The sequence below is a fragment of the Pyrgilauda ruficollis genome, unplaced genomic scaffold (genome assembly GCF_017590135.1).
Source record: "Pyrgilauda ruficollis isolate IOZ18807 unplaced genomic scaffold, ASM1759013v1 scaffold14, whole genome shotgun sequence".
Lineage (NCBI taxonomy): Eukaryota > Metazoa > Chordata > Aves > Passeriformes > Passeridae > Pyrgilauda > Pyrgilauda ruficollis.
Window position 1 is genome coordinate 6,598,376 of NW_024512543.1, and position 25,729 is coordinate 6,624,104.

General features: G+C 36.9%; 1 protein-coding gene across 4 annotated transcripts in view; it reads left to right on the top strand.

The window, feature by feature from the left end:
• Window positions 1-25,729, top strand: part of UBR1 (ubiquitin protein ligase E3 component n-recognin 1) — a 61,079-nt gene that overhangs the window by 360 nt on the left and 34,990 nt on the right. For 2 of the 4 annotated variants that reach the window (XM_041459839.1, XM_041459837.1), the window contains exons 2-17: window positions 11,205-11,461; window positions 13,542-13,620; window positions 14,909-15,019; window positions 15,761-15,891; window positions 16,892-17,033; window positions 17,565-17,627; window positions 17,936-18,059; window positions 19,771-19,878; window positions 20,331-20,419; window positions 21,225-21,323; window positions 22,009-22,166; window positions 22,816-22,915; window positions 23,188-23,316; window positions 23,924-24,104; window positions 24,987-25,048; window positions 25,279-25,389. In XM_041459839.1, the coding sequence (XP_041315773.1) occupies window positions 11,205-11,461; window positions 13,542-13,620; window positions 14,909-15,019; window positions 15,761-15,891; window positions 16,892-17,033; window positions 17,565-17,627; window positions 17,936-18,059; window positions 19,771-19,878; window positions 20,331-20,419; window positions 21,225-21,323; window positions 22,009-22,166; window positions 22,816-22,915; window positions 23,188-23,316; window positions 23,924-24,104; window positions 24,987-25,048; window positions 25,279-25,389 (1,944 nt within the window). The remainder of the gene's footprint in view (window positions 1-11,204; window positions 11,462-13,541; window positions 13,621-14,908; window positions 15,020-15,760; window positions 15,892-16,891; window positions 17,034-17,564; window positions 17,628-17,935; window positions 18,060-19,770; window positions 19,879-20,330; window positions 20,420-21,224; window positions 21,324-22,008; window positions 22,167-22,815; window positions 22,916-23,187; window positions 23,317-23,923; window positions 24,105-24,986; window positions 25,049-25,278; window positions 25,390-25,729) is intronic. The other 2 variants (XM_041459835.1, XM_041459838.1) reach the window with 1 other exon arrangement.

The following is a 25,729-nucleotide window of genomic DNA, read 5'->3' on the forward strand; positions in this document are numbered from 1 at the left end:
TGCGCACCCGCTGCCGGCGGCCTGCGCTGGCTGCGGCTCCGGGGCTCGGCGCCTCCGCCCCGGGAGCGGGGAGCCAGCCCTGCCCCGGGCCCGGCGAGCCGCTGTCACGGGCGCACGGGGAAGCGGTTTGTCTCAGCTCCCCGCAGCGTCTCTCAGCCCCTGTCGCGGGTCTTCAGTTGGCGCTTAATGACGGAATTGAATGACATCAAACTTTGGAAAGCTTCGGAGACTGTCCTTTAAACGTTGTAGTGTATATGTGCATCTTTAACCAGAGTCCTTTACCTTTTTAAATTAGAGGTGACTCTACAGTGGAACAGAGAAGGCTGAGTAACATATTACTGTTCTGCAGTGTGGAGCAGCAATTAGTATAATTTAGAAAGAACATAGGAAACAGTTGTTTGTTGAACAGAACTATTGTTTCTTTTTTCGTTCTGCAAAATAATTGTCTACGGATTTAGTATTTTGTTATTGAACACAATTTGGTGTTGACCCTGTCTAGTGGTAGCACGAAAGTGCCTTCTGTGGTTTCCTCCACAAACTTGTGTAGTGATTACTATGTTTGAAACACTTTGTTAAAGAGTTTAAAACCCAAAGGCTGACAACTTAAGAAAGGAAGGCAGATGGATGTGTATGAGGCACTTTACGTTTTATGTTCTATTTTCTGTAGCAGTCTGCACGCATAGTATAGTTTTGAAACTGTTGAGTGCTGGTGTTTAAAAGTTGGGTGCTGGCAAGGCTGTAGAATTGCTACTTTTTACATGATGCTACACACCACTAAAAAAAGTAGAAAGCTGTTTACTCATGGAGCTTGTCTTGCATGTGGCAGCACTAAGCCAACAACCATTATTCTTTTTACCCTTCTCAGAATTTTAAGTATCTGCAAATCATTAGAAATGGCCCTTTAGTCACAGACTTCATTCTTAAAGTGCTGTATATTTCTGTAACTGAAACAGGCCTACGTGTGGATTTTTTTAAAATCGGGAACAACTTGATTTTAAACTAGGAGAAATGTGATTTGATTGCATAGTGTCAAAAATTGCAACCCAAGACAGGCGATTTCTTAAGCTTGTGAGCTGTGCCTAAAGTCAGTGGTACTGAGGGTAATAGTGGCAATCAGCAGCAAAGCAATGCAATCAACGTTTCATTAATGGGGGACATTAGAGGCAGAGTTAGCCCAAGCAATCCATACAGCTGGTAATAGTGGTATTGTGAAAAACTAGGAGAGAGTTGTTGAAGAGATCCTTAGCTGCTCAAAGGTGATGCTGGTGCACTAAGTTGTCTTAATTTTTATGTGATTTCAGCCAATTGAAAGTGTCTGGACCAGAATTACCATTATTCCGAGGAAGGTAGTTGGCCATCTAGACTGTGTTGCCTGCCATGCATCCAAGCAAACTGTGGGGATTTTGACAGGGAGTAGGGGCTGAGGGTGTGTTATAAAAAGGGAGAAGAAGAGCCTGAGATAAGTACTTAGGTTGTGTCTGACAGCAAACCTGGCTACAGTGATGCTAGAGACAGCTGTAATCTGGAAGCAGTACACCAAATTTATTGCTGTCCTAAAGATGGTACTAAGTAGGTAGAACTAATATATCCTGCCTGACTTGTGTTTTCACTGTGCAGAGCTGTTCTGAAAGTCACTGTGGTGCTAGAATTGGAGAGTTGTGTGGAGTGGAAAGAACTGGTTAAAGAGGGTGAGCTTTGGCCACACTGAACTTGTCATATTCTGTCTCAATGTCTGAGCAGTCAGGCAGACTCTGGCTTCTCTGCTTGTCTCTGGCTTTGGGTGCCATTGGCTGCAGTGCAGCACCACATCTGGCTGCAAACCTTCCCAGAGTGCTGGGTGCATGATGTAGGATTACCTGAATGATTCTGCAGGAGCCAGCTTGATTCTGGAATGGATGGTGATGACTCAGGTAATAAACTCTTCTGCACCCAGCCCAAGTTAGTGGTGTCTTCTCTGCACTTATCTGCAGCGCTTCAGGTTGGATGACTGTGGTTGAAAATACTTGGTGTTTCACTGCATTAGTTGGAATTCAGGTCCTGTCTGTGCTTCTGCTTCTCTGTAGTGGCTGTATTGCTTCCTGAGCTGCCCTGGAGGAGAGTGGGCTGAATTTAATGCTAATTAAGTAGTTAACCCTGTCTACCAGACAGTAGTTTACTTTCTTTCCTTTCCCAACAGCATCCACAGTTTACTTGACTGGCTGATGGGCTGGACTTGGCTTGTCCAGTAGTTGGCTAGCAGGCATTGCTGGTGGCCTGACAAAAGCCTGCTTTGCAGGCTGGATCCAGCCCTTGGTTGGCTGTCCATTTGTATTCTAAACAAATTCCAGTTTGACTCCTGCCTGCTTTTGTGTCTGCTACCTGGAGCAGGGCTTTGATACTAAGCTATTTCAAGGATTTAAAATTTACACTGAATCTTCATATTTTCATGTATGCGTAGCTTCTCTGTATGTGTAATATTTGTGAAGAAAAGGGATTTTTTTTAAAAGGTTCTTTCTTTTGCCATCAGTCAGAACTCCTAAAAAAAGCTGAGGTGTAAGTGGTGTAGTGGTCTACAAGAAGAGAAAAGTTTATATTACTAGGATATTTTCTTTAAAGACAGGCAAATTCCAAATTTCAGTTTCATAATGTAAAGTGTGATACAGGCACTTGTGCATTTTAAGGTGTTTCAGATCTTTTGTGTCATTCAGTGCTGTTACACAGTTGAGAAAATGTACATGAGGAGTCCTCTTACCCGAAATGTGTTGTAATCAAGTAGTAGTATGGAGGGGATGTTCATATTCATGTGCAGGTTATTTCTTGAAATTAGTGAAATCTGAGTCAGGCCTCTTATTTGGAGTTGCAGTGTCTTCTAAACTGAACTGACCTGCTTAGACCAGATGACATGTCCATATAATTTTATACTGTTAAGCTAAATTTGTTTAAAACTTAGTTTTAGGTAAGCCATCATATCCTTTGGTGTCACTAAGCCCTGAAATGCACATGGTCAAAGCTGCTGTATTTAGAATAGCACAGCATATTGGCAGAACAGTGTTTACTGTACACTTATGTCAGTGTCCAAGAAATTGAGCTGTGAAAGTTGCAGCAGGTAACTGGAGCATGGCCCAGGTCCTGTTTGCTTCCCTGTGTATTTACTGAAGTGCTTTCACATTGTTACGGCGTCTGGTAGTGCTGTGTTTTTTTCTTCCCTGTCAGCTTTCATGTTTACTTAGATTTATTGGTAATGTTTGTGGCTTTTGTGGCTCAACTGATTGTAAAGGTATCTGTTATGCTTGCTCGAGTCCACATAAAGTGCACAACATGTGGTTGCTCTAGTCCAGTATGGTACTGCAGTTGTGAGAGGTATGTGGCTCCAGGAGAAAGCAGTGGATATTCCTGATAGCATGTAACTGTTTCAGTGTCTCCTAGATGTCACAACAGTAGAGAATTTAGGGATAAACAGGTTGAATTTGGTGTATAAGGGAAAGTGTTTGAGGGATGCTGAGTGCTAAATATGGATAGAATCACCTGAATTTTTCTAAACATTCCTTCACTACAGAATTAGACTGTGTACAGTGGATCTTAAAATTGAGGATAATTGGAAAATTAGGTATGTGTGAATACACAGAGAATTAAAAAAAAAAAAAAAGCAGTGTGTTGTTTTGGTGTTGTTTTCCATCCATTGCACACCCCATCCTTCAATTAATGAATTACTTCTTTGTAAATATTCACTGTAGTTGTGTGTTTTGAAGTGCAGCCTGGTGCTTGGTAAGACATTTCATGGATGTTGTGTTCCTTCAAATGTAGGAGACCAGAGGATGGATGTTAAGATCAAAGAAAGAACAAAAGCATTTCCTTTGTTTCTCTAGAAACAAAATGAAAATGATCTGTCAAATGAATAGTCAGAATTTTAAATTTCAAAATCTCACAGAATATTATAAGTAACTGCAAAGATTTTGCTATTTTTATAGGGAGAATAACTTTTCCCCCAAAATAAGTATTTTGCACATTGTTTTGGTTTACTTTGTGGTACTAAATTTCTGGTTCTTCTAGTATTAATTGTATTTTGCTATCTACCAAATGGAGGTTTCACCAAAAAATTTGGAACATGACCACGTGATTAGATTGCATGCCTCAAAGACTTGAAAATTAGTTCTGGAATTCCTGACCATTTTTCTTGTTGAACCTACTTAGTAGTTAGTAGTGTCCCGCTAATTTTGCAGCATGTTTAGGCTGGAGTGTCCACTTGGTTGGGAGGTACAGCCGAGATACCTGCAGCATGGTGGAGAGAGCTACAGGCCATGATTTGACTCCACTTGTCTCCTTGGGCAGCAGATTGCTTTCAGGTGCTCACTCCCATGAGCTGCAGCTGTGCTCTGTGGTTTTGGAGGTGCCTGTGATTTAAAAGTGACCTGCAGTTTCCAAGAAGTTAAGCAACTTGAGTCTGTGTGTTGTTTACCCTGAAGAGGACATTAGTTTTAGCTGTCCAGCAGCTGAAACAGTAACAGATGGTGCTGGTGGTTGCTTGTCCTTCTCTGGTGGTCCCAATTTGCTCTGGTTCAGCTCAGCTGGTAGCCCTGGGCGACTGCTGGACTTGAGGTAGGTTGTGCTCTAGACAAAGCTTCAATAATCTGGCTGGTTTTGAGTCTCATTCCAAGTGGGCAAACACCTGCATCATTAAAGCATCTTTTGACATGAATTGGTGCCCTGCTTTGGCTCAGGGGCCACAGTTAAATGACTGAAGAGATGAAAAAGTTCTTTTATGTCTTCAGGTCAAAGTTGATGTTTTGTTAGGACAATGTTAGACAGTCTTGAATGTTACCAATGTTGTGCCAAGGGAAAAAAAAAACTTTAGAAACCTATCTTCCTTATATTAGTGTGATTACTGATATCTAGAGCAGACTGGATACTAATGTTTGGTAGTATGGTTTGTTTTTTTAAGCCATATAAAGGAGTTGACAGATGCATCACAAAAGAGATACTTTGTATTTGAGTTCTAAACAGTAATTTTTACAGTTTAGATTGTCTACCAAAACATTGGTTGTGCTTTGTTGGAGAATGTGAAACAGCGTAATTCCTATTACGAATGTGACACAACAAATAGACTAGGTTTCCATTTTAACTCCCTGAACTGTGCCCTTCCAGAGATAGAATTTATACTCCTAAAAAAAAAAAAGTTTGATTTAAGGCAGGAAGAAGAAATATGTTAATTTCTAGTATTTATTTCTGAAGCCTCTTCTTTGTGGAATATATATGTTTGAGGCTGAAATAGATTGCCTTGTCTTCATGTTTTTTTTACTAAAAATAATGCCTAGGTGTTCTGTACTCTAGTTGGATCTTATTTTCAGTGCATTAGAAAACTGGTAACTTTAAACCAAAATAAGAAGGAAAAATGGAGCCAAAATTTTGAAAGCAGAACCCTTATATGAAAAAGTTAGTTCAAGAATCCTTTGAACTTTGCTTTTCAAAGAAATCTTAAGTATTCTGCCTACTTATCAAAGAACTTGGGCATATTTATCCTTTTAAAATGTCATATCTTTCCTCAATTAGTTAGACAATATCAGAATAAAAGTTTTCTGAGATGCTGTTCTACTGATCTCTGTTTGACTTGTACTGTGCCTTAAAGTAAAGCTGCCTTTTGCATTTGGTATTTATGTTGAATGACACCTGCTTGAAATCAGTATGCCCCCACCATTTTAAATATTTACTTTCAAAAGCTTGCTTTTTCTAGCTGCTTGGACAGACAGCTGGTACGGTCATCTTGTGCCTGACAGATTTTTGCTATCCATAACAAAGTATTTTACTATTCTTTTTAACTGGAATGCTGGACCAGGTACAGGTTTTAGTTCATGCTACTGGTAGTGTCTGTTCCTTCATAATTTGTTGTTTAACGTTCATAAATATTAATATTCCTTTTCACTGATTAGATTAATATGTAGATCTAAAAATAATCTTGAAATTTGGGCAATCACTTTTGCACTAAAAAATCAGCTTGTCAATCAGTGCAGTCAAAGTACAGCTGCTTTTTATAATACTGCCTTGTGCAAGCTGTTAGTTTGAAAAGACTTCAGAGTTCCAAGAGAACTGTGCTTAGAAGATAGATCAAAAATTGTCATAGAAGCAACAGCTACTGAATTAGTGTACACAATAAACCTCTGCAATGATAAGGCAATCGTCATAGTGGCGAGAAATCTCATTTGGTGCTTGGTCTGCAGGTGAAAAGTGAATTGAGAGTGTTGTTAACCTTTTTCCTCCTTTTTTTCTTACACACTTCTTTCTCTGTTGTTCCTGTTGTTATTTGTAGTATTCCTAACTGGAATGTGTTTGTGAAAGACAAAATTGGGTATGGATATACTTGCTATATTAATGACATATTTGGCGTATTTTATAGCAGTATTTGTAGGCAAATAGAATTTCTCAACCTCTGACCTTTTGGCATGATGCTTATTTAAAGGGTTTGGAAAAAGCTACAAACTATCCTTTTACATGTAGGATAAATCTGCATGTTTGGTTGAAATTGACATTTGGGAAAATCTCTGTGTATTACACATGGGAAGAAATACTAGTTTGATCCCACAGAGAAGGATATGTTTCCCATGCAAGACAAGAAATTGTTTCCTAATGGTTTGCTCTCAAGTGGTATTGTGAAGCAGTGCTTCTGTCACAGTATTCTTCTGAAGAGTCAATAAAGATGACAAATTACTACTTTCGTTATACTGCACAAATCAAATGTGGTGGACAAAGTGGTTTCTGTGTCTGCTCTTCTGACAACGCTGTTAACACTTGAGAAAAACAGCTTTGCAACTCCTCCTGCCTCCCTTTTTTTTCCTCTTTTATGCAGTTTGAGAATTATCCTAATCTTAAAAAAAGGTGAATGTGACAGGAAGGTGTGATTGAAGAAGGAGAAGAGATGGGTCTGGAGCAGGTTACAGATATAAATTATAAAAGCAGACATAGGAGACAATGTGTATCTTTGACGTGCACTGTTCACTAGTGTCAGGTGCTTGAGTGTCACCTTTACCTGCTGTTTCCAGTACCTGTGAATGAATGCCTGCCACATGGTGTGGATGTTACTTTTCCCTCTGCAGGAAAGGTTGTGGTGTGCTGCTGCAATGAGAGCTCCCTTAGCTCATTGTGGTCCCTGTTTGTGGGGGTTTTATTTCAGGGCCATGTGTATGTCCACAAGGGCCCATGTGGTGACATGGCTGTTTCTTGGCAAACTTTAATTAAAAGTGAGAAAATGACCAAGAAACCCATTGAAAGAACTCTACTAATGTCACTAATACAAATATTTAAAAGCTGAGCAATTTCAGAATTCAGATTTTAGATGAAGCACTAATTTGCTCTAAATGTGAAGATGACTTTTTTTTTAAAATCAGTAATTTGAAGTTTGCAGTCCAAAAATATTTTCCAGTGGGATAGTGTCAGTTGGAGTAGAGTGTATTCAGCCAGCTTCCTCTGGACTTTCCTCTGTTAGCCCCTCTGTTAGGGGCATGTGGGCCCCTGTGAGTGGGGTGTGAGTGCTTGGGGGGCTGTGGAGAGCTGTCTGATAGTATTATTTTGGTTACATGATAATGTTTCTTCCTTAATTGTGTTATTTCATGGCTTCTGCCTCTTTTTGTAGTATTTCAAATTTACTCTTGAGTGGAATTGAATCTGGAAAATAACTTTTCTCTAGAGCTTACTAGTAGCAGAGATTAGAAGATTGATAGAGATTGACAAAGAAGCAATATTTTTCCTTTGGAAGCATTTGAATCACACAGTGATTGAGGCATCTCTGCAGGTCATTCTGTTCAAACTCCTTGCTTCTGTCACCTAGAACAGGTTTCCCAGGACCATGCCCAGCTGGCTTTTGAATATATCAAAGGATGGCATTTCCACAGCCTCTCAGGGCTGCCTGTGCCAGGGCTGGGCAGAAAGCTGCAGTGTGAGCCCCATCTTGGCTTGCAACTGTCTTGTGCATCAATTTGGCTTTTCTAGACTTCCAGCTCATCCTGTCAATAAAAACAAAAAGCCTATAAATTCATATGTTTTTTCAATATCTGTAGCAATTGAACACTTGACAGGTATGAGCTCAGGTAAGGGAGTGAGTGAGCAGAGGGAAAGTGGGACTTCTAAAACTATTGAGTTTCAATATGGGCACAAGGGGACAAAGAGTCAAGTTGAATCATTGAAGAGTCAAGTTTAATCTAGGGGGGTGTTTTATTTGGCAGATTTTGTATTGTTAAAAGTTTTGTATGTAATTTTATACTTTTGAACATAATATAGTAAAAAGATTTTGATGAAAGGAATAAAGTGTTTCTCAGAATAGGCATGGAGGGTATGGGATAGGTCTGAAGTTTAGCCTGGTGCAGTTTTTAGAAATAAGGAAAATAATGTTCTTGTTTCTCTTGTGAGTACAATGAGTATTTCCTGGGTGATGTACAGGCTGAGCATATATTTTCGTGCTCTTACCAGAAGGCAGACAGCCTGCTTGAGAAAGTTCTCTTGCTTCCCTTATTCCCTCTTCTTTCCTACTTCCTGTCCTCTCTTCTTGGAACAACATTTAAATAGAATTAAAAGCTTTGTGCAAGAATGCTTGAAATGCTTGTGAGTTTGACTGTGTGAGAACCCATTTTATACGTCTGGCAGATTTTCAGGGAAGCTTAGCCCTGTGTTTCTTGGAGCTATGACATGCTCTGGACCAGCAATGCAGAAGCTAAACTTGCACCATCTCCTGGGAACTTGGATCATTGAGATAGAAGGAGACAGATTGGGATTCTCTTGTGCTTTGCGAACTGAGCGTGCCACAGGGCCACATCCCACCCTCCTGCATTTAAAAAATACAGTGACCAAATTGGGAGGGGAATTTTATGAAGGCATGATGCAGTATAGGTAAGATAAAACAAAAACTAGTTACAGGAGGAAACATGTTTAAGCAGAAGCACTAAATTATGAAGTTTAATTATGATAAGAATAATTCACTTCCACTCATCTTAAATCAGATGCATTAAAAAAATAAACACATGATCAAGTAATTCAGTTTTCAGCTACCTCTTACAATTGAATATCTTTCTCAGAGCCATCAGCTGTGTGTGATATTTTTGTTTTTTCAGTGTTAACATGCAAGTATCTGATAAATTTGGATTTAATTTCTAGTTCTTTTTTACAATTTAGTGTTGTTATGCCCTGGGTAAGCATCACTTTTATTTAATAAAAATGTTTCTAGGTAGTTGAAAAAATTAAATAAGTTAATTAAAGTAAAAATACAGCCATTAAATTAGTTTCCTTTTCTTTTTGTTCCTCAGATCTGGATATGTGAAAATAAATGCATACCTGTATATCTGAGCACATGTATGTATATGTACACAGATTGCCTATATATTACATATGTGTGTATGCTACAGCTTTTCTGACCAATACAGTAATTTCAGTGGTGCTTACTGCTCAGGTGAGATTCTGGAACAAAACCAGATTTATCTGTTAGCATTAGAACTGAAACAGCTGGTTCCTTTCACTTTTTGGATTGGTCTTCATTTTCAGATAATAATGGATAGATTTTAATGCTTTGTGGTTCAAGGAATCTGATTAGACTGATCAAGCTGCTGCACTTAAAAAATAAGAATATTCTAATATGGTTGTGGGTGAATCTGCTGTTCTGCTTGACCACATTATCCATGGCTTATCTTTTCCATCAGCTTCTGCCATGCATTTTCACCGTGATAAATGAGGTAATGGGCTACCTAAGGGTAATGCTGAGGAAGATTAATGGCCAAAAAAATAAATAAAGGATTGAGGATTTTTTGGTTTCCACATAAAAAGTTAAATAGTCTATTTCTTTGAGTCTTCTTTCAAAGGTCTGAACCTTTTGGTGGTTGCTTTGCTTGTTCCCTACTTGCTGGTCTGGAGAAAATACTCTTTAGAGCTTTATGAAGTTACATATATATTTTTTTTCTTGCTCTCATCTTCAATCTTTTGTGCAGTTTTGGGCCTCACAATATAAGAGGGATGCAAACCTGTTGGAGAGCATCCGGAGGAGGACAGCAAGGATGGCAAAGGGCCTAGAAGGGGAAGCTGTATGGAGAGCAGCTGGGGTCACTTGGTCTGTTCAGCCTGGAGGAGACTGAGGGGAGACCTCAGTGCAGTCTGCAGCTTCCTTGTGAGGGGAGGAGGAGGGACAGGCACTCATGTCGGCTCTGTGGTGACAGTGATGAGACCTGAGGGAACAGCGTGGGATTGCATCAGGAGAGATGAGAGTCGGATATTAGGAAAAGATTTTTCCTCCAAAGGGTGGTCGGGCACTGGAACAGGCTTCCTGGAGAAGTGGTTTGGCTCCAGTCTTGCCAGAGTTCAAGAAGCATTTGGACAGTGCTCTTAGGCACATGGTGTTGTTCTTGGGGCTGTCCTGTTTTGGACTTAAAGATCCTTATGAGTCTGTTCCAACGTAGGATATTCTATGATATGTGAATTTTAACCAAGGTTGTGTTTGAAAGGATGTTGTCTTTAAGAGCCTTGTCTGATTTGCAATGGGAAAAAAGAAAAGTTACTTCTAAATCATGGGAATAATATGAAAGAAAGAATAGTCAGACTTGAAAGATTAAAATAGGACAATTGGAGAGACTTGTTTGGAGAAGTAAAAAAGTTGGAAGTGAAGTTATGGACTAAGAACCTCAAGTCAAAACACAAGTACTTTCATTAATTGTCTTACAAAAATAAAATTGCATTTTAGTCTGGTTTCCCAATGACAATAAGCTTGTATGATCATTTGGGCTTCTTTCTTGCTCAGCAGCTATTGACCTCTGATGATCAGTTACAGAAGGCTTTCAGAAGAGCATTAAGTTTGTACATGTTTTGTGACTATCAACAGTCAAAGGAATGAATCCTAAACTTTTCCCAGCTGTGGCAATTCTTTCCATTTGTCAGAGGCTGAACAGACATGAAACTGCATGACTGGCTGGCCTGTGGGAAAAAGTGTAGTTGAAAATTAATTAATGCATGGGTTTCTCTACAGTAACATTGCACTTGCCAGCTCTTGCCTTAGAGTGTTTTAGTAGAAGACTTCAAAGGACTAGAGGTGGTGGAAAATAGCAGAGAAGTCATTGGAGGTCGTGGTTTCTTGGATTTTATTGCTCAAAGAACTGACTTCTGATGTAGGAAAGAATTCTGAATTCACAGTAGAAGTATGTAATCCTATTTTCTTTATATTTACCTATTTGTTTGTTTATCCATGGGTGTACTTTTTGTTGCAGTGGTGTGATGAAAGATTCGACTTTCAAGCTACATTTTTACAGTGCTTGGCAAAACATGTGCCAAATATTTACTCAGCTGAAATGGACCCCTTGGTGGAGAAACAAGAAGAAATGGTCCAGACAGCAATATTATACCCCCTGGAATGTTATTTGTTTGGGGAGGACCCAGATGTATTCCTGGAGAAACTACAGCAGAGTGGAACCTCCCAGCTGTGTGGAAAGGTGTTCAAAGGAGGGGAGACAACGTACTCTTGCAGGTGAGGATGATGGTGTGTTGTCATCAGTGTTCCCATCTGAGATCATGCAGCAAAGTGCTTTAATAAAGTCAGTTGTGCTGCTAACTTGACATTGCTTGTGTCATGGTACTTCTTTGCTTAACTGATGCTGGCATTTGTTTCCCATTTCAATCCACTTTAGAGTGAGAAAAATTGCATATGGAAAGAAGGCTCTGGCAGAGAAATGGGGAAGGAAATGCAAAGGTTACTAAGTAAAGTACTGAAAGCTATTGGTTAAAAGTGTTAGATGATAGGGTATGAATATGGAGTCTGTACCTGAATTGAAAGGGTGAGTACTGTATCCCTCAAAGTCTGAAACAGAATCCAGCATTTCTGAGTATCATCAGTCCTTTGGTTTGGCAATAGCTGTGTGACCAATGGTAATTTTTCACCTTTTTTTCTCATCCTGCAGTATATCAAAGGTAACAGCTCATTGATTTGATAGAATTAATTTTATTAATTCCTATTAATACAAACACATTGAGTATCATGAATAAAAAGTATTAGTATTAAAAAACTAGCAGTTTTTGTGGTGAATGTAAAGATTGCAACAGTTCCTGCAATTGATAAGCATTAATATGATGTTATTGCCATAGTTATTCTACTTTTCCGTTTATTTTAAAAGCTTAGAAAATTTAATTAGAAATACTCAGAGAATATTATTAAGGATGAAAAGCACTACCAGTAAAAGATTCATCCCTTAGAATTTAGGAAGTGTCAAATAAAAGCTCTCTATAAACTCTGTTTATGAATTTTACTGTAAAGTTTTAATCAGTCAAATACTCTTCAGACTTTTCTAGGAATCAGCTAGTGTTGTGTATGAAAGGAGAATGGTCTTTGAAGAAGTCCTGCTGTGTGTACTAGAAAGTGTATAGTGAGTGGGACAGCTGTATGAAGGAAAAAGCAGGACAAGGCAGTTTAGTGCTACTACAACAAGAACAATTCTCTTCCTACCTCTCCAGAGTTCATGTATGGTAGCCGGCAAAAAGACAAAGCTAAATGTCTGAGTCAGTCTCTTCCTTATTTTTTTGAGTTGCAATCTTGCAAAAATGTGGTGGTATTTATACAAGGTACTTTATTTTACTGCTGCAACTGAAGGTAGGTATCTGTTTGCTTTAGGCTTCTAAAATGCTAAAAATGAAAGATCCTCTGCAGTTCCAAAATCTGAATGTCTTGAATTTCAGATCTAGCAGGTACTTCTGTCTTCTTTTTACTTTGATTCATCTTTCAGTAGATTTATGGTAGTAAATGAATGTTACTGAAGTATTAAATGATTGTAATGATTATTATAATCTGAAGGTTTGGAAGGAAGCTATTTCTGTAATCAGCATTACCATGATATTTTAGTTGTAAAAGAGGCTTGAACTAAATGTTGAACAATGGTATAGCGTAAAAAATTTGATACATTGTCATTCAGCACGTGTCACCCACATTTTGCGTAGAATAAAACTGCATTTAAAGAAAAAAGTGTCCATATTTTAAGGAAAAATGCAATGTATAAAAGTATGTATGTGAAACATAGGATAAAATGGAATTAGATTGCCCATGAGTGTAATTTCCTATTTTCAGGTTGTTTAAAGGCATGAGTGAGACTTTTCGAGTTACATTTCAAAGTATGCATTCCTAGCATATTGAGTGAGGAATTCTTTTCAGATTTTAACTTCTGTTTTAAAAGTTAGAAATATAATCTAGTAGAAGTGTAGCAAAAGTTTAATGAGCAAACTGACAACTGATGTTGGAAACAATAAAAAAGGTTAATTCGAGTCCTCACTAGTTTTCCTAGCTGCTTATTCTTAGCAAAACCAGAAAAAGTTTTGCTAAGTAAGTTTTGAAAGTGGAAATTGAGCATGTTTTTGACAGATTCTGATGTAAGAGATTTGAGTACATGGTTCAAACTTAACAAGACTGGTTACTTCATGTCACAGAAAGATGATGAAAGTCAATGTTTTTATAATTTGAATGTGTTGTTAATCTCAATTCTTTTTTTTTGAGTAACATATTCTTTTGTGCATGAAAATTTCTGGTGTTTTAGAAAGTTTTCACCTTACCATTTTTGTTGCAGAGACTGTGCAGTTGATCCAACTTGTGTGCTCTGTATTGACTGCTTCCAGAATAGTATTCACAAGAACCATCGGTACAAGGTAGGAAAATCTTATTTTGAGAAATGGTACTTGTTGCTTTAGAGAAGTTCTTTTGAGGCTATAATAAACTGCACATAGACCATTAGTAATTTTACTTAATCTCTCTCTTGTGTTTCTAATAATGTAAAGTTTCTTCCAAGAACAGCAACTTGCTAATTGAAGAAGCAAAAGAGAAAGGAGTGTTTATTAATGCATACAGCATTATTCTCTTTGGCAAGTTCAGTGAAGTGTAGGTCAGAGCAAAGAGCTGTGACTGGAAATGGCAGTTGTGTCCTATGTCCCAGTCAGTTCTGTTGGGATATAAATAAGGTGAAAACCCAGGAAAAACAGACAGTAATGATTACAGAGCACATTGGAACCGCAGCTGGGCTGAGAAGCTGTCGTCATTTCCGTATTTTTCAGTAAATTTTTCAGGCAGAACATCAGCTATGGAAATAAGTAGTTAGATGGGAGCAATTTGTAGCATTTTCATCTAAAGAATACAAAATACGATCCTTATAGAGTCAAAGAATAATTTATGTTCCAAGAGACCTGAGGAGGTCACCCAGTCCAGCCTCCTGCTCAGAGTATGTCTAATATCAGGTTATTTTAAAATGTTTCAGGTAAAATAACAGATCTTTGAATGTCTTTTTATTGGGTCAGAGTTTTTTTTTAAATTATTACAAGATTGGAGATTTGGAGGAAGCTAAGGATAATTGTTTTTGCCTGAGTTTTGTCTGAACTTTTTGCCAAAATGGAGGCTCAGTATTTGTACTCTTCTGAAAGTACAATGCAAAGTTAAAGTTATAAAAATGTATTGAGATGCTGATCATGTCGTCTTTTCTTTGGTTAGAAGTACTACTAAATGTCTGTTTAATATGCACATTGTTTTTTTTTATATTATTTTCTAATTTGGTTAAGTAATTTTAAAGAAGGCATTAAAAAGCTTTGCTCTTATTTTGTGAATAAACCCAGAAATATTTTGCCATTTATGAAACACTCATCAGTCATAGGCTTTTTCATTTACTTTCAAGTTAAATTTGTTTAGGACTTGCATACCTTTCTGTAGCAGCAGAAAGTCTATTTCCTTCTTTATTTTCTGCTCAAAAAGTTTATCTTTTACCTCCCTTCTCCTCTGATAAGTTTTCTTTTATCTAAAAAAAGCTGTGGTAAGTCCATTGGTTATCCAGTGACTCTTCTGTTTTTAAGTATGTGTTTGTATTTGTGTTTGATTTAAATAATTCACATTGCTATTTTCTTCTTGCTTTTTATGGGCATATTTCATGACTGAAATACATGATTTTTCCAGATGCATAGCTCCACTGGTGGTGGATTTTGTGACTGTGGGGATACAGAGGCATGGAAGGCTGGACCGCTGTGTACTAAACATGAGCCTGGAGCATCAAGTTCTCCAAAAGAAGTAAGAATATTGCTTAAAGTGAAATTAAAAAATTTGTAAATGTTACCTTCTTATTTTAAAAAGTGCTTATGCCTGTATTTGAATGTATATGTATTGTATAACTCATGTAACAGGTTCAGTCAAGTCGAATCAGGATTTCCTTGGTCAAGGTGTTTGGGGTCAAACATGTATATTAGACATCCTTTGGTTTTTTTCTTTTTGTTTGGAGACCGTTTCATTTCCTTCATTTTTTTATCCTTATTTTTGAAGAAAGTTAATGGATTTCAGAGATAAAATGGTTGAAGCTGCAATAAGGAGTAATTTGTTTACCAGTTGGAGTTTGTTGCTTGTTCTGCACTGCAAACTTTTAATATCTGTGGGAATGCAGAAAGCTGCTAAACAGCTTTTTTGAATGCAATTAAAAAAAAAAAAATTGAAGCTAACGCATTTGATGAGGCCTTTCATAGTCTAGGCCTAGATTATACATGGATGTGTAAAGAAAGGTATATGAAACTCTTGGAATATTACTCAGAGCCCTTGGGATGAAATAACTTTGAAAAGAAGAAATTAGGTGAGGTTAATTTGCTTGAAAATCGTGAAAAAGATAATTTCCTGATTATAGTACAAGTGTTTATATATAATTTACGGCATATGTACACATATTATAGTATAATTTCCTTTTATATTAATTAGGTACTCTTTCAACCCCCTTTTAATTTTTTTAGGTTCTTTTCTGTAATAATATTATCTCATGTTTTACAGAATTCTGAATGTCAGTTGAATGAAGAAATTATGGAGCATTCGAGGAGAGTGTTTCCCTCTGTGATAAAATACATTGTAGATATGCTTATCTGGGAGGAAGAGAAGGAACTGCCTGTGGAGCTCACCATTAGGTAGGGAGTATTTCCAACTTTCTTTTCAATCCATTAGCTACTTGGATTATAATTTTGCCTGAGGTAGTCTCATACTTGTGCAGACATTAGTGCTGAAATCCCTGTAAACAGCATTGTGGCATATTTGACCTAGAGTTATGTAGAGAAAAGCTTTTGATACTCCATGGGAAAAGTAGTGTGTGACTGTCCTCCATCAGTCATTGAAGGGAAGTGCTCCTGATCTACAGTGAAATGGCAGGTTTTAGTGCACAGGGGAAGAAATGTGGGAGTAGACAAACTCACCAAATGCCATTGGCTGTCTTGGGAGACACTGATGGGGGCTAAGGGGCAGGGGAGCAGAACTGAGCTGGAAGATTTTCAAGCAAGCTTTCCACAGTGCTTGAGAGGAAGATGTGGACAAACCTTTTAGTAAGGTCTGTTGCAACAGGACAAGGACTAATGGTTTGAAACTCAAGGAGGATAGATGTAGAATAAATACAAGAAGGAATTTTTTTACAATGAGGGTGGTGAAATAGTGGAACTGGTTGCCCAGAGGGTTGGTGGATGCACCATCCCTGGAAACATACAAAGTCATGTTGGATGGGGCTCTGAGCAGCCTGATCTAGTTGAAGATGTCCCTGCTCATTGCAAGGGGGCTGGACTAGATGAACTTTAAAGGTCCCCTCCAACTCAAACCATTCCATGATTCTGTGAAAATGGAAAAAAGCTGGGTATCACATTAAAAAACAAATGGGTTCATAAAACAGCAGAGAAAGGAAATTATAAGAGAATATCAAGTAACGTCAGAACTTCTCTTTTGTACTTGATACACAATTTCTATGGCTTTTTTCTGGCATACATGGTGGGGGGGTGTCATTAACATGAAGAATGTTTGATTTACTTGAGTAACTTTCTTTTTATTGTATTTGGCATTCTTCTCAAGCTATCAATTAAGCTGTATTTGATAGGACACTATTTACAATTTTACTTTCATTTGTGTGGTGTGTTACCTTTTTCCCAGCAGAGAGAAGGTAGACAGCTACTACTGTGTCCTTTTCAATGATGAGCACCATTCTTATGATCATGTCATCTACAGCCTGCAAAGGGCACTTGGCTGTGAACTTGGTGAAGCCCAGTTGCATACGACTGCCATAGATAAAGAGGTTAGTGCATTTAGGATATCAGAGTCACCTTCTAATCATTAAGAGTTACTGCTGCAGTCACTTGGTTATAGAATCCTTGTTTCTGGTTGCTGGAGCTTGAGGAAAGAAAGGCACATGGCTGAGAAAGTCTTAGTCAACACTTGTTTTTCAGGTGCAGAGAACTTGTTTAGGAAGCACATATCTCTGATTATACTCTATTTCATGTACTTTGTGTCAGGAGGAAAGTTCATATGGTTTGTGTTGAAATTATTCTGCAGAAATCTCTTTCATCTGTTTTAATGGGTACATGAATTTTCCTTATTTAATAATAAGATAGACAGACTTTACTTGGTTGTTTTGTTGTTAATTTGGATAACATTTTTCCTACAGACAATTATGTTAATTTTTATTTGCTTTTTGGTGTTTAATAGCACTGTGAGTGATGTTGGGCCCTGTTTTTTATATTCTGTATAAAAAACATAGCAAGGATTGGACTTGTGATGTTTTGGGCTTGCTTTATATTGGTCTCATGCTCACTGTTTTCTTAAACAGGGTCGTAGAGCTGTTAAGGCAGGACATTATGCCTCTTGTCAGGAAGCAAAAGAAGAAATTAAGGTAACTTCCTAAAGTAATTTTGACAAAAAAAAACACCCCATACCAACCTAATTAGTATTAACACTGAGCACTTCCTTGTCTGCCATGCGGTCTTTAGTTTAGTACTTCCATGGTTTTATAATTTGCCTGTGAACTTTTTGGAGTTGAATTTACAGCACCACATTTGAGATAGATAGATAGATATCTTCAGAAACAATTCATCAAAGTGTTTTCTTTGTTTTGCTTGGGAGAGATGGTAGGGAGTGAAAATAAATAATGAAATTGATGTTATTTTATTTTATATGTACTAATATTTACCTGACTCCTAGAGGCATTCTGAAAATGTTTCTCAACGGCCTCTTCACGTGGAGGTTCTGCATGCTGATGTTATGGCACACCAGAAGTTTGCCTTGCGCCTTGGTTCTTGGCTGAACAAACTCATGAGCTATTCAAGTAAGCATTGCTGGGTTTTGTTACAATAATGCCATGCCAGTATTTGAATGAATTAAGCAGTGTTATATATGATATTCCCTTAATTAAAATACTTCGATGTTCTTTCTAATTAGAAAATAGTGCAGTAGCATGGGTGATGATATCTGTTAGCAATGTTATGAATAGCAGTACTTTTCTGTTCCTTCTTCTTGAAATAAATGTGTTAGTGCTCCATCAGGGGAACAATCTCAAAGTTTTATTATTCTCACTTTAAGCATCACACACACTCCGTGTGTGATGCTTAAAGTGAGAATAAACTCACTCCTTTATTTAAAAGCTTCCTTTTATTTAAAAGCCACTGAGCATCTCTGTCAGTGAAAACACCCATCCTCTGCTTGCATCAATATCTGCTTCCGATTTGATAGCTGTGATTCCTTAGAAAATGTCAATAAAACAAGCACATTAAAATCTTAAATAAAAAATTTTTCCAGTAGTGGAAAACCTATTTGAAGCTTTCAAACATTGTGCTGGTGTTTGATGATTCTTATGGCTTTTAAGGTTTCTGAATCAATGTACTTTCAATTTGTTACTGTTTTTTTCGTACCTGTGTCTTGCCACACTAAAGCCATTATAAAATTTCTCCACACAGTACAAATTAAGCTTTACTCACTTCTTATCCTCCTCCTTGATAGGTAAATCTGGCGGTCTGCTTTAGCCCCTTTGAAAGTTTTAATGAAGTGAATTTCTTCTAAGTTTTTCTGAATGCTTGCTTGAAATACATAGATCAGAACTGTACTTTTTTTGTAATTCTTTACAGTGTTTTACAAGTTTTGGTGTTCTGTTCTATTCAAGTTTGTATTTATTTTGTCAAGAGTATTTTCTTCCTGTTCTGAATTCTTCAGACAGTTCTTTCAGTTGGTACAAATTTTTTTAAGGTGGATTATTTCAAAGTTTCTAGTGAAAATTTATCCGCCTAAGTTAACAGATACTTTTATGTTTTAGGAGTCTTTAAGTTCAAAGGGTGAAGTCAAACATTCCTGTCCTTCTGGATTATATGCACAGGAGCTTTATGAGCCTAATGTTTAATTCAGCTGGAACCTTTGTGTAGTCTGGTGGTTCCTGTTCTTTTCATGGTTTTGTTTCAAGTGGTAGAACATGGATCAAGAAACATTTAATAATGTTTATTTCCAGGTTGTCAGGAATTTGATTCGTGACTCTTCACTTTTCAAATTAGTAACATAAGGGGTCATTTTGGAATGTTAAAAACCTGAGTTTGACTGCGATGTGTTGATCCCCAGAACTGCTTCAAGTACTGTGTCTACTGATAGGTGCAAGAAAATAGGAAAGAATTTCTGAAATTCTACAAAAGACTGACTTTCAAGGCCTGAGGCAGTGACCAGCAGAAACTTGCCTAGCCCTGAGCATTTCTATGCTGGCATAGTAAAGACTTCTTACGGATCTGCTTTACAAAGCTGTCTAAATTATTTTCATTTTAAAATACTCTTCTGCATCACAGGATTTATTAAATGAGATAGGCAAGAATAATAGGAAGAAATTAGTGAGGCAAAGGGTATGTGGAAGTATATTAATTGAGAAAAAATGTTAAAAGTAATTCTTACTTAAGTGCCTTCTTTTTTTTTAAGTAATAGAATTCTGTAATTCTAATTTTCTTGTGTCATATAATTTAAGTATTGGGATGTTCTTGTACAAATGAGTAGCTTCATCCCTACAGGTGACTTTCGCCAGATCTTTTGTCAAATATGTCTCAAGGAAGAAACTGGATCTGAAAAGCCCTGCTTTATAAGCAAGTTGATGCTATGGGATGCAAGGCTTCATAAAGGTTTGATTATCCATGTTGCTATGAACTAAAGATTTATCAAATTAATTTTTCATGTGTGTAACATATAGATAAATGTAAGTGCTATGTGTGTAGAATTACAGTTCTTCATGGTTTTCGTATTACAGTTTTTATACAGCCTTAATTTTTACAGCTGAGCTAATTTATATTTGGCATATATGTTTGCCACCTCAATTTGTCCTGCTTTATGTATCTTGAAAACTATTCTTACAAAATGCAACCTAACACTGAGTGACTTGATTACTTGATGCTTTAAATACATACCAATAAATGTCAACACCCAAAAAAATTTAATAACTGTGTTCTTAAGCTTCATAACCATTTCAAGACTTTTAATGATTTCTAATTATAGTTTAGTAATTGGTTCCTGTTTTTCCACAAAAAGCTGCATCTTAGTACAACAAAGTGACATGCATTGTATTGGCTCTTCACAGGGGCGAGGAAGGTTCTTCATGAACTTATCTTCAGTAGTTTTTTCATGGAAATGGAATACAAAAAACTTTTTGCTGTTGAATTTGTGAAGGTAAATGGTTTAGTTTTTATGCTATGAATTTGTACTAGCTTTATGAAATTTTCCCCCAAACTGAAAATTGTTTCAATATAAATAATGAATTTTAAACAAGCAGAACTCCAATAACTGGCTCAGCCTTTATTGGAGTGCAGTTAATTAATTCCCATGTCACTGGTTTGTTCCTTAGACTCATGTAGGGATATGCTTGTTTGAATGCCATATTGTTATTATTTTGTATATCTTTTGAAATGCCAGATGAACTGCAACTGAAATTGGCCTTTCTTTTTGAGAATTTGAGACAATAATTAAGAAATATGCAAAACATAAGACAAAGTGCTTTTTGTTTTAGGGTGAGACTTTAATTCTGATAAAGATGATTGGTACTTTTTGTTTTTCTCTGGACTAAAACAAAACAAAGACTTGCATTACCCATTGTACATGTGTTTTAGAGACAGCTGCTGAACAAATATCCTTGCAGTTCACTGCAGGAGGAAGACTTGTTTTTTAATAATTTAATGTATTTTTTTTTCTTCAGATATTTAATTTTTTTTCAGATACTTAATTTTTTTTCAAGGGAAGATTGGTTGTAAGAGAAAATAATTCTGGTTCCAAATTAGTTAAATTTGTGCTTACCTTCAGTATTAAGGCAGTGGGGGCCATATTGACTTGCTTTGGTGCACTGAGGATATTGTGCTGTTTTTGTTGGAACTGCTTCTATTAGGTGGGAGAGACACACTGAAATGTAATTCTTGTGAATAAAAAAGGTAAACGTTTTTGTTAACATTTGTTTAATGTCCCCAATACTCTCTTTTTCTAGTATTACAAGGCACTGCAAAAGGAATACATCAGTGATGATCACGACAGAGTTCTCTCTGTGACAGCACTCTCAGTTCAGATGTTCACTGTACCTACTCTGGTATGTACAGCCTGGCTCTGCTGGAGGTGTAAAATGTTTGAGAATTGCCAGCAGTGCCACCTTTGCAGATTGTTGTATTTGGCAGGGAGTCTTTATGCATTGCTGAGTTGAATATGAATGATTTTGAGATTTGTGAAGGCCAATATGGAAGCAGGAGCTTGAGTTGATATGAAAATTCATTACAGAACATAGAGGGAATGCAAATAAGTATAAGTTCCTGGCACATTGTACTCTGCATTAACTTTCTGTTTATTTACTGCTCACATTTACCTGTCTATATGACTTTAAAAACAGGACAAGGGGGTAAAAAATTACTAAATGTCTTCTTGTGGGGGTGAAATGTGAGGAGGAAGTATATCGATAAATTTTAAAGATTATATGTTTCTTGGCTGAAGTACTAATGTAAAAATTACTTTGTACATGATCTTTCTAGGAAAAAACCAGCATATCTATTATATAGATGCTGTCAGAATTGAACAAACACACATAGTTGTTGTTGAACAGACTTTGTATTTGATAGCAGTTTTGATCCTACACAATAAATACTGTGGGAGTTTTTTTATCTTGGGTTCTTTGCAAATGCTTAAAGGAATTTTTAATCAGAAAGATTAGATTCAAAGGAAACATATTTTGATGATAACATTAACAAAAACAGGAGGAAAAAAATTTCACTTTGTTCTTGCAGGCCCGACATCTTATTGAGGAGCAGAATGTAATCACCACCATTACAGAAACACTCCTAGAAGTGCTTCCAGAGTATCTAGACAAAAATGACAAGTTCAACTTCCAAGGCTACAGTCAGGACAAACTAAACCGGGTATATTCAGTAATATATGACCTCAGGTAAGTGTAAGGCTGAGAAGCTAGAGCAGCTCAAAAATATTGGTAGTATGATGAAGTGTTTCAATTCAGTGTCTGATGATAAAACTGCTTTAAAATCAAACCCAAACCCCTCAAAAAACATGCATGATATATTGTTTTCTTTTTCAATGGAAACTTAAAATTTTAAAATACCAAAATTGCATTCTGTTAAACATTTTTTGATTTTCAGTTATCTAACTGAATATAATATTTACATTAATAAATAAAATATATATACTGTAAAACAGTATGGGAAATTTGTCTCCCATTTGCTGTTGTTCTGGGAAAGCTGTATAATCCTTATCTGCATAGGGTTTTCTACTTCTACTGGTACCAAATTGCTCTAATAAACTGAGTGATGTTTATTACTTCATTCATTACACCCCAAATACTTTGGAAATAAAAAAAATATCTGTTAATTTCCAGTAATGGAGTCACAACAAGGTATTAGCAGTTCTAGTATTTGGAGAAATTTTCAGAGCACTTTAAGATGGGGAGGGTAATGTAATTTGAATATGTAATCGATGGTATTAAAAAAAATTGAAAACAATTGTATTTCAAGAACACTTGAAATACAAGCATAAGAGAAGTCTGAGCAAAGTATGATAATATATTTTTTCTTTGGGGACAGGTATATCTTAGTCAGCAAACCTACAGTATGGACAGACCGTCTGAGGGAGCGTTTTTTAGAAGGATTTGTCTCTTTCCTAAGGATTCTAACTTGCATGCAGGTACAATACATTTAAGTAGTTTGTTTCTAATATTGTTGTAAAGAGATTACAACTTCTCTTTTTTCCCATAAGATTATAATGGATGTAAACATGCAATTACAGTGTTAAATTCTTCAGTCCCTTTTTTGGGTGGGTGAAGAAGGCGTGTTTATACAAGTAATACTCATCAGATTTAGTTACATGTGTTTTGCCTTTTGACTGTGGAATTTTCTGTTGTGTTAAGCCTGTGATCACTGATTTAGACAGAGTATTTTGTGGGATTTCCATTTCAGGGAATGGAGGAGATAAAAAGACAGATTGGTCAGCACATTGAGGTGGACCCTGACTGGGAAGCAGCTATTGCCATACAGATGCAGCTCAAGAACATTCTTTTGATGTTCCAGGAGTGGTGTGCCTGTGATGTAAGTATATCAATTTTGCATGCATGTCTTTTGTGAATCTTCCTGACAACTTTTGAAATAGCAGCTTTTGCAAAAGCTCACAATTGTTCAGTGTAGTTCTCCACAAAAAAATTGGTTTGAAAGAATTAATCTGGGTGTGACAAAAAGAGAAAGGAAGGACTGTATTGTTGCCATGATATTTTCTGAAAAATCCTTTTGCTAGGATTTTTCTCCTGAGAAGCTGAGGAGCCTCAAGAAAGAAATGTGAACAATAACCATCTGCTGTTGTGGAATGCAACTTCCAAGCAGGTGTATCTTCCATTGGTCCATGTGGATTGTTTTCACTTGATGACCAATCACAGCCACCGGTGTCGAGGCTGTGAGCAGTCACAAGATTTTGTTATTCGTTCCTTGCTTTTTCTTTCTAGCCTTCTGATGGATCTTTTCTCTCAATTCTTTTTAGTAGAGTTTTAGTATATAATTTTAATATAATATAATATCATAATATAATAAATCAGCCTTCTGAAACATAGTCAGGATTCTCCTCTCTTCCCTTGTCCTGGAACCCTCGAACATCACCATACTGTATTATTTTTTTTTTTAATGCTACATGTATTTCTAATTCTAGGAAGAGCTGCTGCTCAGGTCCTACAGAGAATGTCATAAAGCTGTGATGAGGTGCAGCACAAATGGCCGCTCTCGGGAGAAGACAGTATTTCACTTATGTGGCCATACCCTGGAGAGCAGACCTTACAGAGTGTCTGCAGATCCTGTCAGCATACATTTGCCACTGTCTAGGACTCTTGCTGGTAAGTGATGTGTTTTGATTGCTGTTTAAACCATGCTTGCATGCATCTCTGTTTCTTTACTCCAGAAAACATTTGGATTAAGTGCTTCACAGACAAGTTGCTCTCCAGCTTTCTGACATTCTCATGGTCACAAAGACGTGTTCCCTATATGTCCCACTAAGGGAAAGTTTTTCTCAAAACAACATTACCATGGAGGTTGGAGAATGTCTTTTTAAATGGAAGAGACAGAAGTCAGTCAAGAAAGACAAAAATTCCTTTTTAATGAGATCCTTAGTTTTCTATGAAGTATTTCTGGTTCTCTTTCTGTCTCCTTCATTTAAATGAATGTCCATTATTACTGTATCTTGAATTTAGTTTCCAGCCATATGTATCTTAGGACTGTTAAAATGCTCCTCCTGGAAGACATATTTTGCACAATGTATTCTGACAGGCTTTCAGTCAGAATACAATTGCTGCTTTCTGAAAGCAAATGAAATCATATGCTATTATTAAGCTGTAGTTTCTTTATCACATCATTTGATACCAAGATACCATCTGTTAAGCCTTGTAGTCTTGAAATGCATTTACTACTGATGTATAATTTAAATGTGAAATTAAAAAGTTATTTATTATATATTATATTGCATCTCAGTTTGGATGGTGTTGATTCATTTAGTGTAAATTTATTCATAAAATAATGGATTGTAAGACTAGTAAGAACTGTTGTGATAATGTAATAGATCTTTTAAAGAAAGGAAGGTATGAAGTCTTTCCTCAACAAACCTGGACTTTTTTTTTCTGTAATTCTCTGAATTGTAGATGATTTAGTTAACATTTAGAAGGAGTTGGAGAACCTTCACTGATTTTGATTTGTTTTCTGATTTTTCTTCCTTGGTTTTGTAGGTCTTCATGTACGATTAAGCAAGACTGGAGCCATCTCAAGATTGCACGAGTTTGTTTCTCCTGTAAGATACTTCTTTTTTCCTCCCCCCACCCCCCCCACAAATGCTTTTGTGATTTATACTCTGGAAAGAAAAGCCTCAAGCTATATCCTTTAGCCTTCATGGCACACATACAAGTTATTTTTCAGCTGTCAATATATCTCTGTTCATTAGCACTTACACTTTTAAAACCACTGGTAGATTTATTCTGAGGTGGTTTTTTTGTTTGTTGTTTTTCCTTTTTTAAATTCTAGGAAGAATTTCAAGTGGAGCTGCTAGTGGAATATCCTTTGCGGTGTCTTGTCCTGGTTGCACAGGTTGCTGCAGAGATGTGGAGAAGGAATGGGCTCTCCCTGATAAGCCAGGTACTCCCTGCAGTGTTCAGTGCTGAGCTGATCCTATTAGTGTTTGCAAGGCTTGCTCAGCAATGCTGCCAGGGGTTCATCCAGTGCAGAGGGAGGTCATGGGGTCATTCCTACAGTAAATAGAAAGTTTCTGGGTGGAAATTTAGGTGATGTGGTTTTATTTCTATCTTCAGCAATGGTTTACCTCCTTGTCTAAGATGAATATTTTCATCTATGTCTATGTTATGACTCTTTTCTACTCTGTGAAATAGTATAATGTTGCTGATGTCTGCTTGTAAGCCTCTTTCAGATCCCATAATCACTGCAAAAGTACTTGTTAGTACTCTTGCTTATAACAAAA